Source organism: Apteryx mantelli, chromosome 1, assembly GCF_036417845.1.
Source record: "Apteryx mantelli isolate bAptMan1 chromosome 1, bAptMan1.hap1, whole genome shotgun sequence".
Lineage (NCBI taxonomy): Eukaryota > Metazoa > Chordata > Aves > Apterygiformes > Apterygidae > Apteryx > Apteryx mantelli.
In genome coordinates, this window is record NC_089978.1 from 11227741 (window position 1) to 11244649 (window position 16909).

General features: G+C 38.1%; 1 protein-coding gene across 1 annotated transcript in view; it reads left to right on the forward strand.

Annotated features, from left to right (window-relative positions):
• Positions 1-9912, forward strand: part of LOC106495495 (N-acetylated-alpha-linked acidic dipeptidase 2-like) — a 33852-nt gene extending 23940 nt beyond the window's left edge. Inside the window, exons 15-19 of the mRNA XM_013955965.2 lie at positions 961-1051; positions 1727-1991; positions 5341-5422; positions 6670-6762; positions 8437-9912. Coding sequence (XP_013811419.1) covers positions 961-1051; positions 1727-1991; positions 5341-5422; positions 6670-6762; positions 8437-8626 — 721 coding nt within the window. The 3' untranslated portion in view covers positions 8627-9912. The remainder of the gene's footprint in view (positions 1-960; positions 1052-1726; positions 1992-5340; positions 5423-6669; positions 6763-8436) is intronic.
• Positions 9913-16909: the final 6997 nt, after the last annotated feature.

Sequence of the window (16909 nt, forward strand, 5' to 3'; positions counted from 1 at the left end):
AAGGTATTAAAACTTCAAGACATTCTTGAGCTTGTGATTGGTAGAGCTAAATCTTACTCACAATGTAGCATTACTCATGTAAGGTAAATAGAATGGGCCCTCATGTGATTTGACTAAAATGCTCTGTATATATGACCCTATCTTTCAGGCCTTGGTAACATGAATTTCTAGATTCATTAGACTGAGTAAGATTTCTCCCTGTGTAAAAGCCTCCAGATTTGGCCATTCTCAGCTGATGCAATTAGTTTCTTGCAGTAATTTATACTAGCAACTTTCACTAGGTTGTTTTTCTTTTTTAGATGGGAAGCATCAATTATTTTCCTGACTAAACATTTAAACTTAAAACTTAACAAAAAACTTAAATAAATATTTAAGAATGTTACATTTATCTCTATTATTGTTGTTACTTGTTTTCTTTTCCTCTGTCTTGCCACATCTACCCAGTAGATGGCAATATTTACTTTTAAGTATTGAATGCTAATTGTGTCTTCTGCAGTGGAAATTATTTACCAGGCTTTGACTGTACTGTAGAATACGTTAAGGATATAAACACATCTGTCTTTAAATACATTGCTTTCCAACTCGTATTAGTTTGGAAATAGACAATTAATATTTTAAGATTGCAGAGGCTTATCTGATGCAATTCTACAGCTCTCGTGATTGACGGTGCCCACATTGTGTGCTTTTTTTCTAATGTGGTCAGTGTCATCATCAGGGTTACTGCCTGTTAGAGTCAAAGATCTTCCTAGTAATACTGGATGCTGGTTTAGTGTGTTGGACTAAAATCAGTTAGACAAATTAGGATTGCCACTTGTCTGGTCTCTGATCTTACTAGTGTCCCTGTAGTACCATGCAGAAGCCTTGACCTCCATTTGTTTGAAAATCTGCATTTTGCTTAAATTACTACCCTATTATAAAATAAGTATTCTTACACAGACACGTTTTCTTTCCTGCATGTAGAATAAACAAACTAGGATCAGGCAGTGATTTTGAAGCCTACTTTCAGCGACTGGGAATTGCATCAGGCAGAGTTCGTTATACCAAGAATAGGGTAAGTGGTCTAAACTGCTTGAAGAAGTTTGATAGTGCTGAGCAGCTGTCTTTTAAAAGCAGTTATTCATAATTAATGTAATGCTGAAATTGAAAAAAACTTCAAAGAATCTTTGACTGTTTTGTATATCAGTGCCATCTTTTAATTTAGCAAAAAACCTAAAAGCTTGGAGAATAAACGTGTTGGAGTGATGTGTACATTCTATAGGCTGTCTAGTTCACAGAAAGATATTTATAGAGTCTGAATGGAAATGTAGACTTCATCCCACCGTACTATTAGTAGCACCCATAGTATACACATTTTCCTTGATTCTGTTCAGAAAAAAACTGCACAATATCCAAGGGGGCTATGATTAAGGATCTCTGCTATCCCAACCCCCTGGACTCTTTTCATTTTTGATGTAGAGTGTACATCTGTGTACAGTGGAGCTGAAGGCAGGTCAGTGCAGATGAAGAGAAGGAATCCTGCTCACTTTGTCTTATGTGACAGTCCATAGATTAAGGTTGTTTTAGTTTCATAAGATGAACATAGAAAAATGGGAAGGATAGAAAATTGTGCTCTGTACTTTTTTTGATTTGGAAATTGTGCAAAACATCTTAGTCTTCATATGGTCAATACATCCCTTAACTACAGTTAGAATACAGGGCAGTGACAAATTTACTTGTTCTTTTTCAGAAAGCAGACAAATTCAGCAATTATCCCGTTTATCACACTGTGTATGAGACCTTTGAGTTAGTGGAAAAATTTTATGACCCCACCTTCAGGAAACAGCTAACAATTGCCCAGTTACGAGGCAGACTGGTTTATGAACTTGCAGATTCCTACGTCATTCCTTTCGACTGTCGAGATTACGGAGAAGCCTTAAAAGGATATAGTAACAGAATTTATAAATTGGCCAAAAAATATGAAGAACAACTGAAAACTTACGAAATATCATTTGGTAAGTAATACCCACAGCAGTATTTTTTGAGCATAGCAATTAGGAATATGAATATAGAAGCACGATATACCTGTTATATTTCTAAATCTGAATTCCTGCCTTTTATGTTTCAATTATGCCGTGACAATAAAGAAAGAGCCCTCCAAGAAATTTCATTGGTGTAATACATTATTGTCCAGATGAGATGGTTCTAATAATTTTCATGCATATTATTAATTATTTACATTATTATATGGCTCATGAGCAGTCATGGACCACAGCCAAAGGCAGAATGTGGTCTTGTCCAGGACCAGGTACTTTTTTCTATCTTAAAAAAGAAGACAGGCTCAACATTTAGGGCTACTGGCTGGAACTTGGGAGACACAAGTGCCCATCCCTCCTCAGCCAAGGACTTAATCTGACTTGGGGCAGCTTCCTTATTGTCTCTATGCCCAGCTACCTGCTTTAGGTGATAGAAGCACTTCTCTATCACTTCTGCATAAATACATTCATTTGTTGAACACTTGAACACATTGTAATGAGGCATATAACATAAAGAGGCTGCAGAGCACTCTGGGTCACAGGCTAGTGTAGCTTCCACAGTCATTTCCTTTCTCTCCCTATCTCTCTTCTTTTTCTTGCCTCATTCACACCTTGTGTTTTTGTACCTAGGATGATTTTCAGTCAGTCTAATCCCAGTTGGCATCTAGTAAGCCCATGGTTTGGAGATTTAGCCTAGCTTTTTAGAGGTGCAGTAATCTCTAAAGCTATGTGAAAAATTAAAACTATCTCAGATTGAATCCTCATTTGGAGAAAATCAAAAACATAATTAAAACCTTCTTACAATGGGCCTAGGTTAAAAATTCTCAACAAATTTTTAAAGCTACTTGTTTTGTAAAAGGCCACTCAAGAGAGAGGAAGCCTTATGTCATTATCTGGTCTGAGATTTTGCATAGTACAAGGATTTCTTTCAGTAAATTCTTGTGTGAACAGTAGCATATATTTTAGAGAAACATCATGTCTGGATTTTCCACTTCCATTAATGGAAAATCTGCCATTTTTTTAATTAAATCATTCTGATGATAAATATTTTCATTGTTTGGGTTTTATTCTCATTTAAAATTCAAATTTGTCCAACTTCATCTTCCAGCAAATGCATCTGTCTTTGTTCGTTTGTCAACTAGATTTTAGAAGCTATCATCTTTTTTTTGGATTTTTTGTTCCCCAAGTACCACTTAACCCTCTCCTCAATAACTTTATAGACGTGGCACTTTGAACCATTTATTACAAGGCATGTTTTCCAGTATTTTATTATTTTCATGGCTCTTCTCTGATATCTGATCATCTTTAGATTAGTTCTTAATTAAAATTTTACCTTTTTATTTTTCATTTTATTCTGTTGCACCAGAATGCATTGCAATGTGTGGATGGTTTTTGCAATACTGTGAAAATTAAAATTCATTTCACTCAGCATTTTCATGGGATTGCCTATGGTCAATACCGAATGACAGAAAACTCTAGATTAAGCCTGAATAAGTCACACAATTGTCTTTGAAAATAATAGCTATAATAGATAAAGCTTTTCTATTTGCCTTTGGATTCACATTTCAGCTGCTCCTCTGCTCCTCTGCAGTGAAGGCTGGAAACCCTTTTTCAAGAAATATTTTCATTTACTCATATGCTATCAGGAACTAAGGTTTACAGGAAAAAAGAAATGTTGTGTTAATAATATTTTCTAAAATAACCAAAACTGACAGCACTGAATAGCTAGTGAACATGAGCACAAATTCTCCTAGATATTTTCAGGTGACCTTTCTTTTTTCTCTTAAATCCCCTCCTCCTGCGTCTGAAATATAATCCGTTACCACAAGATAGCCATGATACTAACAAGGGCAGAACTCTGTCCTCTAGCAAACTTATATCTATTACCCTGTGGAAATGCACAGTTGTGGACAAGTGTAAAATTCTCACTCTCACAAGGTGACCTCGGTCTCTAAACACTGCAGTCTATAAAAAGGTTGCAGGAGTAAAATCTGTGCCTGAAATTATGTAAACTAAACAAAAATGTTAATACAAGAACAAATAAGTTTAAGGTGGTAATGAGTCAAAACATTTGCTGTAAATCAGAAGAACAAATGAGACTGTAGAACAGCTTTCAACAGGGCTCTTGGGAACAGAGAGTCTAAGTGATTTTTTAAAACTGTTCGTTGAATTTATAAATATTTGTAGGTCATGGTTGCCCATAGGCAACTAGATGTAGGAGATGACCCGATCATATGTGCCATGTTCCTGTAGGATCAAAGAGACGGAAAGCTGGTTTATCTGAGGTTTTCTGAAACTTGTGAGCAAAATGTGCAAGTTGTAAAACTTCCTTCTATGTAATGGACTTGTGGTTTTGGTAAGGTCAGAAATTCTTCTCCCCATACTGTCCACCTTTTTCCTGTTCTACAAAAATTAATTGTAGAAATTGACATTTTTGCCCAGGTCTGTTTCAAACAGACCCTTCCACAGAAAAAATGTCACAGCTGCTGTCATTAGCAGAAAGTTCTGCTGCTGCTTTGGCTAAGTTGGTACACAGGGCTTGGATATACTGCCAGGGACAGAGCAGGAAAAAGCAACTGAACTTACCTGCTAACCATGTTGCTCCACATAATGAGGCATAACAGGCAAAATCCTGGGCCTTGAGTAGCGGAACTGTGGGATGGCAGAGCTACCTTGTAGTCTCTAACTGTAGGGCAAGCATGCAGCAAGCATTGGACTTCTCGATACATGTGGCAACTGTTGCCTTCACTAGCTACTTTAAAGCTACCTTGCCTATTGTTGTGCACCATGGCAATCACTTCTTTTACGTCTCTGTTAATACTATTCAATATGCATATCATACTCATCTGGTGTGATATGAATAGAAAATGTTTGATGTTCGAAAAGGAAAATCCTGCTGTCCTTGAACAGCCTGGGGGAAGAGCTAGCATTTTTGGCCTAAGTCAGGCTTCTTTAACTAAACGCTGCAGTGCATCATCACTTTATTAAAAATGAAACTGCAGTGTCTTCCACTTGCAATTCCAGCCTGTCTTTTCCTTGTCAGGGAGAGGCCAGATGTATACCTGAGAAAGCTTTACCAAGTATTCTGCTTTGTTGTTGGCATAGTTGCTCAAGGTCTTGCCTATTATTACTAATAGTGCAGCTCTTTAGAAGTCTGCAGTAGAGAAACTAATGAATTCTGGAAAAGACAACAAAATTAATAAAATTATAACAACACCAACAAAAGTATTTATCCCCCCCGCCCCTCCTGCCCGACCCCGGGCAACTGAAAGATATATGTAGTTCAGCAAATACTCTGAAATTTTGCAAAAGATCTTTCCTTTTCTAGATTCACTTTTTTCTGCTGTGGCGAATTTCTCAAAGGCTGCTACTGAGTTTCATAGGAGACTTGAACAAGCTGACATGAATGAGTAAGTTTGAAGAAAAAATATATATTCATTTTAACACAGTTCCATCTATAGTCTTTCCTTTCCCTATCCAGTGGCATTCCTGAAGCCCTTAGACCTTGGTTAGGGAAAGGAAGAAAAAAAGACCCACTGAAGTCAGTGCTAGTTCCATCTGAGAAAAGACTACAGGATTTGCTTTTAGTGTAGTCAGCATTTCTGCTTTCTCCTCACTCAGCTTTTGGCCATCTTAATGATATGATTAGTTGTTCTGATTCCCTTTATACTGAGTAGAGTGAAATTTGTATTTTGAAGGCCAGTTCATCACATCTGCCTTAGATACCCAGAGCAGCACCTCTCACTCCAATGACTACACAAGGAGTCTAGTTGACTAGCATAGACTAGAGCCCTCAAACTCTGAGACATGTAATATCTAAGATGAATTCTGCCTTCGATGATGAAGAGTATCAGCTGAAGAGCTTATTACTAATATAAATTTGTCATTTAAATTGTCATAATAAATGGAACAGCAGGTACTAGAGAAAGTTAATGTGGGATTGAGCTCTCTATTTAGACACCTATACTTGGGTGCTGTAGGTGACACCACTATTCACACTCTCAGATCTAGATGGCCCAGTCAGTGGAGCCTGGTGGGTGACTTAGTTCATCCTTAAAGAAACAGAGTGCTCCAGAGTGTCCAAGACATCCACATGGGGCTTGCAAACCTATGGGCTCTATGGGACTCCCATGCCCCTCAGGTGCAGTGGCTGGAGGCCATGTGCTCCTAGGCACCTACTATGGTACCAGATAGTTATGTTTAGGAAGCTGAATCCCATCCTTACTGGCTGGTCAGCTGCATTACTCTATAGGCTCCATGTAATAGAGTGGGAGCTTAGACATCTGGCTTCCAGGGATACACTTGAATCCAGGTATCTTCATCTTTACCTAAATCCCACCCTTCCTGTCCACTCTGTTAAGCAGGATCTTCCAAGTGCCATTTAGTACTAAATAGGTTTCTGTTGCTATCTTAAAGTCTCCCATTTCATTTCACATCTCACAAAGTCCTGTAGTTGAGTTTTGCAAATCCTAACACAGAAATCCTAATGCATTAGTGTAGCATGTATTGAATATTTCAGTTTGCAAAACCTCATCTTGTCGCAAAATGCAGACCATCTTTTTCATTTTTCTGTCTGAAGAAAAGGAAAACTGTTTGAATTAAACTGAACAGTCATATTTCTTCAGTATGTGAATTTCTCTGTCTCCATTTTCTGCAGTCCAGTTGCAGTGCGAATCATAAACGATCAGCTGATGTTTATAGAAAGAGCTTTTATTGATCCTCTTGGCTTACCGGGCAGGAAATTTTACAGGTGAGGCAACAAGTTACATAACCAACTGTCTGAGGCACTGTGTTTTGGTAAGTCAATCCCACCCTGACTGGCTGGTCAGCTGAACTGCTGTGTAGGCCTTTTGTAGGCCTTATAGCTTGACAGATTCTGTTTTAGGAACAACCCAGTGAGTAGAGGACTTTGTTTATAACCTCTAAGGAGACCTCTTTGCCTGCATCAGCCTTGTAATGCCTAGTTCCCATTCTTGGGTCTGGCACTCTATATTTATTAGCCAACCTACTCTGAATTTTCTTTGCAAGTATGTATTTCCACTTCTGTTATAACTAGTTCTTTTAAACCTGTATCAAGTAAGGATTTAGTGGCAAATCAACTATTTGGAAAGAAAGAAGAAAAGAGTACAGTAAAAAGGAGAAGAGAATAAGAACAGTTTTGTAGTGAGGGTGAGGTGAAGAGAGAAGTCAAGAAATGAGACTCAGGAGAGTGACCTTTGAGCACAGGATAGATAAAGGCCCATTAAAGCTGTGCTGCAGGGTCTCATCTGTCCCAGCTTTGGCTGCTTCTGTAGATGTTCCTATTAGCTGAAGTCCTTGGCTGTTTTTTCCTTTACATTTTGTCTCTCCAAGCACGTTGCCCTGGAGAAAGATAATGTTTGGTGCATCACTGGTGCACCTTCTAGAAGTGCAGTGCATTTATCAGTAACATTTGACAGAAGCTAGCTTTCAGTGTCAGGTATGTGACTACCTCATTTTACTCTCAGTATCCCCCTTTTCCTAATGACTAGATATATCTGACTCACTGATGGCTTCCACACCAAGCCAGAAGTCCCTTAGGCATGTAGAATTCAGAATCATCCTCTTCCTAGGATTAACTGTCTGTCAGGCTTTTGGAAGAATGAAATGGTTGTTTTCTAGAAGTTCTTCTCCTTGGGCGTTTGTTAGGGTATCATTTAGAGCTGGTCAGAGGATTTTTTTCTTGCTAGCTTGCATTTATTAATTTAGTTTTAGTATTTGTTTTGATTTGGGGGGCATCTTTTACATGATGCAAATGTGCTTTATTACTTCATATGAGCCAAAACACTTTAAAAACATGGCTGCAAATATTTTTTCATAAAAAAAAAAAGAATTCAAAATTAAACCATGGTTTGCCCACTTTAGTTCCAGTATAATCACTTCTTATCCAGGAGATCTGCAGAATTCATGCTCTTCTCAAGTATCCTCCCCTATTTTTTGTCCCCCTCTTTTCACATTCCTTTTGCAGATCTGCCTAGCATCATTCCAACTGTTTAGTTATTTTCTGAGGCTTCTATTCCAGTTCACTCAGTGTATACCCATCGCTGGGTTTGTTCCCTGTTCTACTTGACTACCACATTTGTTCAACTGATGCGTTGAGCTCCCCTCTGCAAAAGCTTAACATGGCTTCAATCCTAAATAGACAAATGCAGTGCCTCTTCCAAGGAGAAGGCTATCTGTTTTAAATCTGTCCCCTTTCCTATCGATTTTGTCCTAAGGGTTGGTTCATGCTGTCTTTTTAAAGATAGGTCCCCCCAGATTTCCTGTATATTTAGTGAGTGCTGATCTTCACGTGATTCCCAGCTGCTCTGTGTAGCACACAGATTTACACAGTTCCCTGCAATGAACACGCACTCTGTCAATAATTACTTTTATTTACTATACCTTCATTTTTTTCTTTCCCCAGACATGTCATCTTTGCTCCGAGCAGTCACAACAAGTATGCTGGAGAGTCCTTCCCAGGAATCTATGATGCCATGTTTGATATTGAAAGCAAAGCAGATCAGCCTGGAGCCTGGGAAGAAGTAAAGAGGCAAATTTCCATTGCAACTTTCACTGTGCAGGCAGCAGCAGGGACACTGAAAGAAGTAGCATAGGATGATGCTTTTGAAAAGCTCAGTCAAACAGCAAAGTCTAAAGTTGACTGTAGTGGTCCTACTATAGCAACACAGTCTCTTCTAACTGCCTACTGTTTCTCAGTTTCCAACCTTCTGAATGCATGCAAGTGTTCTGTTAGGATGAGCAAGAGCTTTGCGTATCAAAGAACTCCTGAGCTAGAAATTACTGCTTCTCTGATACTGGCAAAACTGTAGCTTTAAGAAAAACACCACATGGAAGCAAAGTTTTGAGGAGGAAAAAAACAGTCAGTTCACAATTAGATTTTTTCTGAAGAATCTGCTGATTTTGAGGTCCTGATTTTTTGGATGTACAATTACAAAACCAGTTATTTGCATAGGTATCTGCAAATCTTGTCTGTAGCAGTGATCAACAGCAAACATTTCAAAGAAAAATATCAGTGCTCAGCAAATATATTTTTCTTTTTCTAACAATGACTTCTATAATGTAAGACACTGAAGCCATTTCTTCATTTTAGAGTCCCTTTTGTAGGGCTGGTGAGGGCTCATTATCCTGATTTGCTTTCTTTTCTTGAAAAAAACCCACATATATACAAATATATATATATATATATATACATACATATATGTAGAGGCCCTCCCTCTGAAGGGAGCCAAAGGGCTACTAGACATGCCTGATCATCAGAGAACACAGCTGTTTTTATGCAGAAACCTGATTTCTCTGCATTTTACAGAGAGACTCATGAACACTGAGCGTCCACCCCTGTGAAAATCACTGTGCACCTCCCTCCTTTATTTGCACTTCAGAAATCACAGACTAGGGGATAACAGAGAACTGATTTTCCTGCTCCTTCTGAAATTTTCACTAGTCCCACAGCAGTGGCAGTTGTTGTTCCTTTTTCCCTGGGAGAGCTATAGCTATTTCATGCAGAGATGTCGCCTTCCAGCTGAGGGAGAGGGAGGACATCATTGTCACTGCCCAGGCTGATACTAGTGACGGCTGTGAGAAAAGGGGGTGGAACTTGCAGCATGTCTTTTTTGATTGCCTCAGGCTTGAGTTCATGCCATAGTTCTGCCTTCTAATAAGAGCTGAAGTAAGTTTGCATTAGGAGCTGCGCATACATTCAAAGAGAAACTCAAATGCATGAAAATGATAATAGTACAAAACTCGTTAATTTACAAAAACAATGATTCTTGCTTCAGCTGACTTTTAAGTGTACTACCCATCCACTTGGGTACTAATAAAACAATAAAATAACTACTAATAAAACTGCATAAAACTGCAATAGCAACTAATAAAACTGCATAAAATTTTATTAAGTTGCATTCCAATTTGTGGGAGCTGATAATAACCAATTTTATATCTTATGTAAAATATATTGCAGTTTTTTCACAACCATAAATTGCAGCAGGCCATAGTGAGAATATTTTTTGTTTGTTTGTTTATGGGGAGTAGAAAAGATGTGGTACAAAAAAGAACAGAATTAGAGAAACAGAACAGTGGACATACATAACGGCTTCTAGGCTACGGAAAGAATTGTTCCCATCTCAAACAATGCCTTGAATCCAGCCAAGGAAACCAGAAATTACTATAGCTCAGTCCTTTAGGAAGTTGGTTTGCAGGAAAAATGCTACCAAGAAAACAGGCTTTCATTGGCATCATTTCTAATGAGCCTTTCTGAAACACGAACAGCTCTTTATCTATGGAAATTAGGCTCCTAATTTACTGTTAAAATTGCCTTTCGCAAATCAAGCCTTAGGCATGTGAGAGGGAGATAACACTCTCACAGCCCTTGCTTTCTCTCTCCCATTTAAGTGAGCAAAGTGTTTCACCAGTAAAGCATACTTTTTCAGTGCAAGTTAGTTTCAAAGCTCTGTGCCAGGGCATCTGTGTGCACTGTTTGAAGCACTAGAAAGAGATTACAGCTCACATCAGGATGAATGCGGAGCTGGAATCTACTGCTTTCTTCCTCTCCTCTACTTAACTGAGAACCATAATCTATGATTCATCATGTTCTTCTACATCTGAAAAGTATATGAAATAGCTTAAATATGTTTCCCTTCCTCTCTACTACAATCTACAGAGGGAGAGCGATACCCAAACCCTTATAAAAAAGCAAACCATGCCACTTATAAATGACTTATACTGATTGATTTCCATAAAGTCCCAAAGCTTTGGTGTCGAAAGGATCAGTTGTTAAGAGCTAAAATTGCCTTCCATGCTTTAGTCAGTAGTATCTCATTTTCTGGGGATGGGCAACAAAGCAACTTACAGCTGTCTTCCAGCCCAAGAGCTGCTGCCTTTCAAAGTGTTTAGGGATTTTTCAGGCTCTCCTTACAAACAAACAGGTAACACTAGATCACCTACTCTCTCCTTTACAAACTGTGTTTACACAGTGCCTATACTTGGGTTCATTCACCCAAACTGACTGAAGCAATTTGGGAATCATGTAGCTGGAAGAAAAAGACACTTCAGCATTTAAAGCTGGACCAGGACTACAGAACAATTTGGCAAAATTAAACTAGAATGAAACTTGATATTTGGTTTGCTAATTGTGTCTCAGAAAATCAGTTTCAAGGGAACAGTGCCAAGAAATGTATTTATTTACTTATTTATTTCAGATTCCCTTAAGCTTGAAATATCTTTGCCTTGCCTTTGGAAAGGAAGTTGTCACAACTATCCAGTTCAGTGATGGTCAGAAAGTGGGGATAATGTACATGCTCCTTTCTGTACGTTATTATCTGTTTCATTCACAGAATGAAACATTCATCTGTATTCAATCACAACACTCATTCCTTTGCACCAAAAATTGTGGTAATTTAAAACACTTCTTCTGCATGTTGTCATTAAATAAATAAAAATCAAACAATCCCAAAACTGCCCTGCAGATCTTAGGCTTAATAAAAACTTAAGCTAATTCAATACCTTTGAAAATTAAATTGAAAAGTTTTGGGGATCAAGTGATGCCAATGCTTCTCTCAACACCCTTAACACCCTGCAATTTAGCACCTCTTCACAAGGTTGAGTCATGCATCAAATGATTGCTTGAGTGGAACGATAAAATCAGAATTTGCCTGTCCCAGTGTCCTGGTGACTGAAGTGCAAGTACACCATCAACTTATAATTTCTGATGACCGTGGCTGAAGAAGTTTCATAAATCCTCTCAAAAACTATATGGTTCAGGAGTTAGAACAGAGCATTTTGACTTGTCTGTTTTTTTGATTCAGCCAGAGCAATTTGTCAAGTCGAGGTCAAACTTTTAAATCGCTTCCGCTGATCTATCTAAAATTACATTTTTTTTAATAGTAATGAAAAATAAAATATATTGTGTAACTCAATGTAACTATTAACCCCTTCTCTCCATGGAGGAACTAACACTGCTCCTGCTCCTGTCCATGCTGTGCTTGTACCTAACAAAGCATCCGGCAGCAGGTTTAAAACAAAGGGACTCCTTACTCAATATGTGACCGCATCATGGAACTCATTGCTACAGGAGCTTGCGAAGGGTTCAGTGGGTTTAAAAGGGAACCAGATACATGCAGGTAGAACTGAGTATTCAAAAAGGGAACATGCCCAATGATTCAGATGCAACTTCTGGTTCAGAAGGCCCTGAAGGTCTGGGAATTAAAACATACATATACATGAGGGGAGTAGATAAACTTGCTTTGTTCTTCTACCTTGCTTTAAGCATTTATGATAGGTTACTGGGGAAGACAGGACTTTGCACTCTCTCGGTATAGCTCTTCTCTCAACTGAATAGACAACCCCTAAAGGGCTGTTGGTGGTCCTCTACTCACATACACTTAATTGAAACCCAAGAAGATGAATAAATATATTCTTAAAAGATTGCTTGTTGTCCTCTTCAAATCGAGATAATGATTAAACTTTTTTTTTTTTTTTAAGCAAACACTTTAATATAACAAAATTGTTTGGGAGCAGAAACAGTTTATCCTGCAGTGGTGCCATTCAGAGTGTAGAAGGTGATATACAGCATCTGCAGGAAAGAACTATACGGTGACCCCAATTTATTCCTAAGGAAAACAACAGCAGGATAAGATTCTGGAAGATGTTGACATGGTCTGAAAGTCACTAAGGACATTTTCTACCTCCCAGAAAATGCCATGACTATAGAAACCCGCAAGGAAGCAGAGCTGGAACCTGCAGGCAACAAGGTATTAAAAGCAGCTGGGGATGTGCTCTTTGTAGCTGGTAGGAATAGTATATACTCAGCACATTGTATAATTTCCCTCTCTTACTCTAAATTCCCCTATCTTTGCTTCTGAGATTTTAATGTTATACAATTAAGAAAGCCATTAAAAGAGCTGAATGGAGGTAAACATTAGGACTGCATTACAGCAAAGTAGGAAAGACAACACTAATTAAATGAAATACAGAAATTTCATCTTACTTTCTCTTGCTTCTGTTATGATACTCTCTTTTCAGCCAAACCAAAGCAATATGTTGCTCACTGAGCAACACCTGCTATAAAGAAATTATCCCTAGAGAAACCAGTAGGAGCTGAATTTAGTCAACAGCCTCTTTTAAGACAAAAGACTATTCCCATTCTACACCACTGAGACTGAAAGTAGGTCCAATAAAGTAAGAGTGGCTACTGTTTAACCCTGTAATTTAACTGTAAGCATATGGAATATGAGACTTAAGCTCTGAGTTGAGCAGGGACATCAGTCACATCTATTAATCAGTGTCAGCAGGTGGAACTTAGATGATCTAAATGGTTTAGGAGTTGTCAATGACATGGATTGTTTCTTGCTTCTGCCAGTTAAAATCCATGGAGTCAAGGCTTGTCAGTGCAAAAAGAGTGTTTCTCCTGAAGAATCCTCTCCTTTTAGAACACTTTCTTCCAGATTAAAAAAAAAAAAAAACCTACGAGTTGTTCTTCAGGGCAATCTGCAATGTGCATCCATTTTCTTATGAGGTGAGGAGTTCCACAAATGGAGAAGTAGAACCGGTTTGTTTGGTACCCCAGGCAGGAGTGGTAGGGCCTAGTTGAAGCAGAAGTGCAAACACGTGCTATACCCTTCTATAAAGGGAAGGGGCAAGAGAGGCAATATTGGAAAAAGTGTTTCATAAGAGGGTGTCAGATAAACAGCGAGTCTATCCGTTACCTCCCCCGGATGTGTTTTGCTCACAGTAAGTAAGCTGCTGACGTATTGCTGATGCTGCCGTGTGCATTACCTCCAAACATGGCTGTATTTTTAGAATGAAACTCAAGCCACAGCTGCTGGACACAGTGACTGTTGTAACAACACATCCTTATATAACCAATAAACAGTAGCGCATCAGGCTGCAGATACACTGCCAGCTGAGGACACTGAAGAAAAAGGCTTTGAAAGATTTAGCTCTCAATGAGATCACTCTTCCCTTCTGATATTCTTGGAACCAACACCTCCCACCTGAAAAAAGCAACACTATTTTTCCTTCTTGAGCTCTTTCCTCCTTTGAAACCATATTTCCATACTCTTTCAATCCAAGCCTGGGGGCTCTAGCACTTCCTGCCTGTTTTGTAACACTGTCTTCAGCCAACAGCTCAGAGATAAGAAATATCTTCACTCCTAGCTTTGCAGAAACACAGCAGCAAAAGGTGTAGGCACTTGTGTGTGTCACCCATTGCCATGGCAGAGCAAGGAGTAGAATGCAAGCATCATGCCTGTCTTGTTACAGGCAGAAGGAAACACACCTTCTAAGTCAGGTTTATTGTTAGTATAACTGAAATCTTAACTGTCCCATCAAAGAATTAGTCACAACTAATTATTCTAGAAAAATGAAAATAAAGAACATTATTACAGAAAAACCTCTCAATAACAGATAAAAGTTATATACACACTTCCTTAATACGCTTTCCACTAGCCCATTAGGTTCTAAGGTTGTTGGGTTCACTCTGGGGTGAGGCAGCTACGGTGAGTGATCAGCAATTGTAAGCTCCTCACAAAGAAAAGTGTGATGTTAATGGCTTCTTCCTCATCATCATAGTCGCCATTTCTTCAAATAGTAGTTTCTTCAAATACTTTACACCTTGCTCTTCATTGCTCTGAAACTCCACACTACATTATATAGAGTGCCTTACATATGCTGAGTATTTTTTTTGTTGTTGTTGTTTGCCCAGCTCCTAAGCCTGCGTTTATTTAGCTGATCACTGGTGAGCTGCTTATATTCCTGGGATCTCCAGTACCATCCCTCACCCCTTCTCTAATCACCCCATGCATGTACTCTTCTACCTTGCATACTGTCCCCCAGCTTTTAATTCCTCTGCTATGATAGCAGGCTTGTATTCCTCTGCAACACAATCACAGAATCATAAATATTTCATCCTACATAGTAACTGCTTATTATCTATATAAAAATTATGGTTATACCATATGACTCTACAAAAGTAAAACAAACAAGGCAATAGCCATCTGGTCATTAGAAAATTGCTGTTACAGCCGAACAAGATAAAACAAGGCTTGCTGCCTGCTACTGTATTTACCAAGTTACAAAAGTTACCCCCTGACTATCACCTGTCAGGAGGAATCTTCACTTAAGGACTAGTTGGGGGAGGGACCGACATTCTCTGTTTTTGAAAGAACTATCAAAGACAACAGCTATTTTATACTTTCTACATACTCTTGACAAATGAGAGAAATGGATAAAACAGACCTAGCCTTTCTCTTCTTGCATTTCCAAATCACTCTAGTTAGCATAATTGAGCACAACTGGCCTTTGTTTTCACATATATCAATATATTAATCATTTCATTGTCACCTGTAGTATGTACATTCTGATAAATGATTACTTGACTGAGGGCTATGTATATACGTGGGATTCACAGTGCAAAACTCAGCACCTGCTTCTCGGACTGTATTACACTCACTTTTGTACTAAAGCACTGTAACTATTACCAGATTATGGAAAAGCTCTGACATACAAGCAAGCACCCATTCATTGACAAAAATCGATCAGCTCCTTCATGGTTGGTGCTTGTTCTACAGATGATTTTATTTACAATTTCAACTAAGAATAGCTAAAATGTGCTGAGGGAAAATGAGTACATCACTACTGACTGCAATACAACCTTGAAAAGGGAACGTTTACCTACGCACTCCTATGGGACAGTTTGAGCTAAAACATATTTGCGTTATATCTGAACTAATGCAACTGTGAAACTGCTAATGCAAAAAGTGATGAAAATGACACATGCTTTAGTTTAGGAACTGTGCGCTCAATTTAGTACTGCTAGTCAACCACACTGACATTTTTGCCAGTTTTGGTTTTGCAAGTCCCAACCACACTGCAATTTTCAGGCAGTACTGATCAATACAATGGTTCAACAATAAATGCAATAAATGTGTAGTATGTACAACAATTAAAAGATTTCTGCTCAGAGAATCTGTGTTCTGAATATTATCTAGAAAAAGTAACAGCAAAGGAGAAAATGAAATACTGAAACAGAGTAATGATGTGAATCTTTATGAAGACAAGGGGAAAATAATTATATAACATTGCAATTTGAAAATTACTCAGTGCTTTTGATCATTCACAACTGGAGCCATTGCTCTGTATTAACCTCAGTCTTAGGCATGTTTTCTAAAAACATATTGTATCTTCCTATAAACATCTGAAAAACCTCTCTCAATGCTTATAAAGTTATTTTCAACTCTACTCTAATACCTTCCATCTTCTTCCTCTATTTTCTTTACAATTGTTAACAAACTGTTCTTGGCAAGCATAACTATTCTATTTAATTTATAAATCCATCAAAGTATAATTTTCATAACAGAAGTGCTGACAGGCATCTCAGTTACAGAGCTACAATTAAAGAATAATTCTGGGCCTAATGCTTTTGTCGTAGGTTTGTTCAGGAGCAGACAATCCTGTGAACTGCTTTCATTAGTAAAGGCAGAACTTTTAGAGTTTGGGTTAATATTTATGTGTACAACAACATAACTTGATTATAACATGTTCCCTTAAAAAAACATTTAAGTCCCTCAGAGTCTAAAAGTGCACAGTGTCAACTCTGCCTCTAAAACACAAACATCAATAAAAAGGAATATATTATGTTAAGCACAGTAGGCTAGAAGCACATTAGTCTAGTTTTATGCTAAGCATTAGATTCAGTAGTAGTACTGCAGTATCAATATTTACAACAAATTCAAAATACATATTTCAGAGAAAAAGGTATTCGGACTAAAAATATTTCATAGTGGCTGTAAGATACTGCTATACTCTAAGCTACATTTGAATGACATTGGCTGCAATGCAGCTTTTATTAATCATTAATGAGGAAGTAATCTTTCAAATATGTG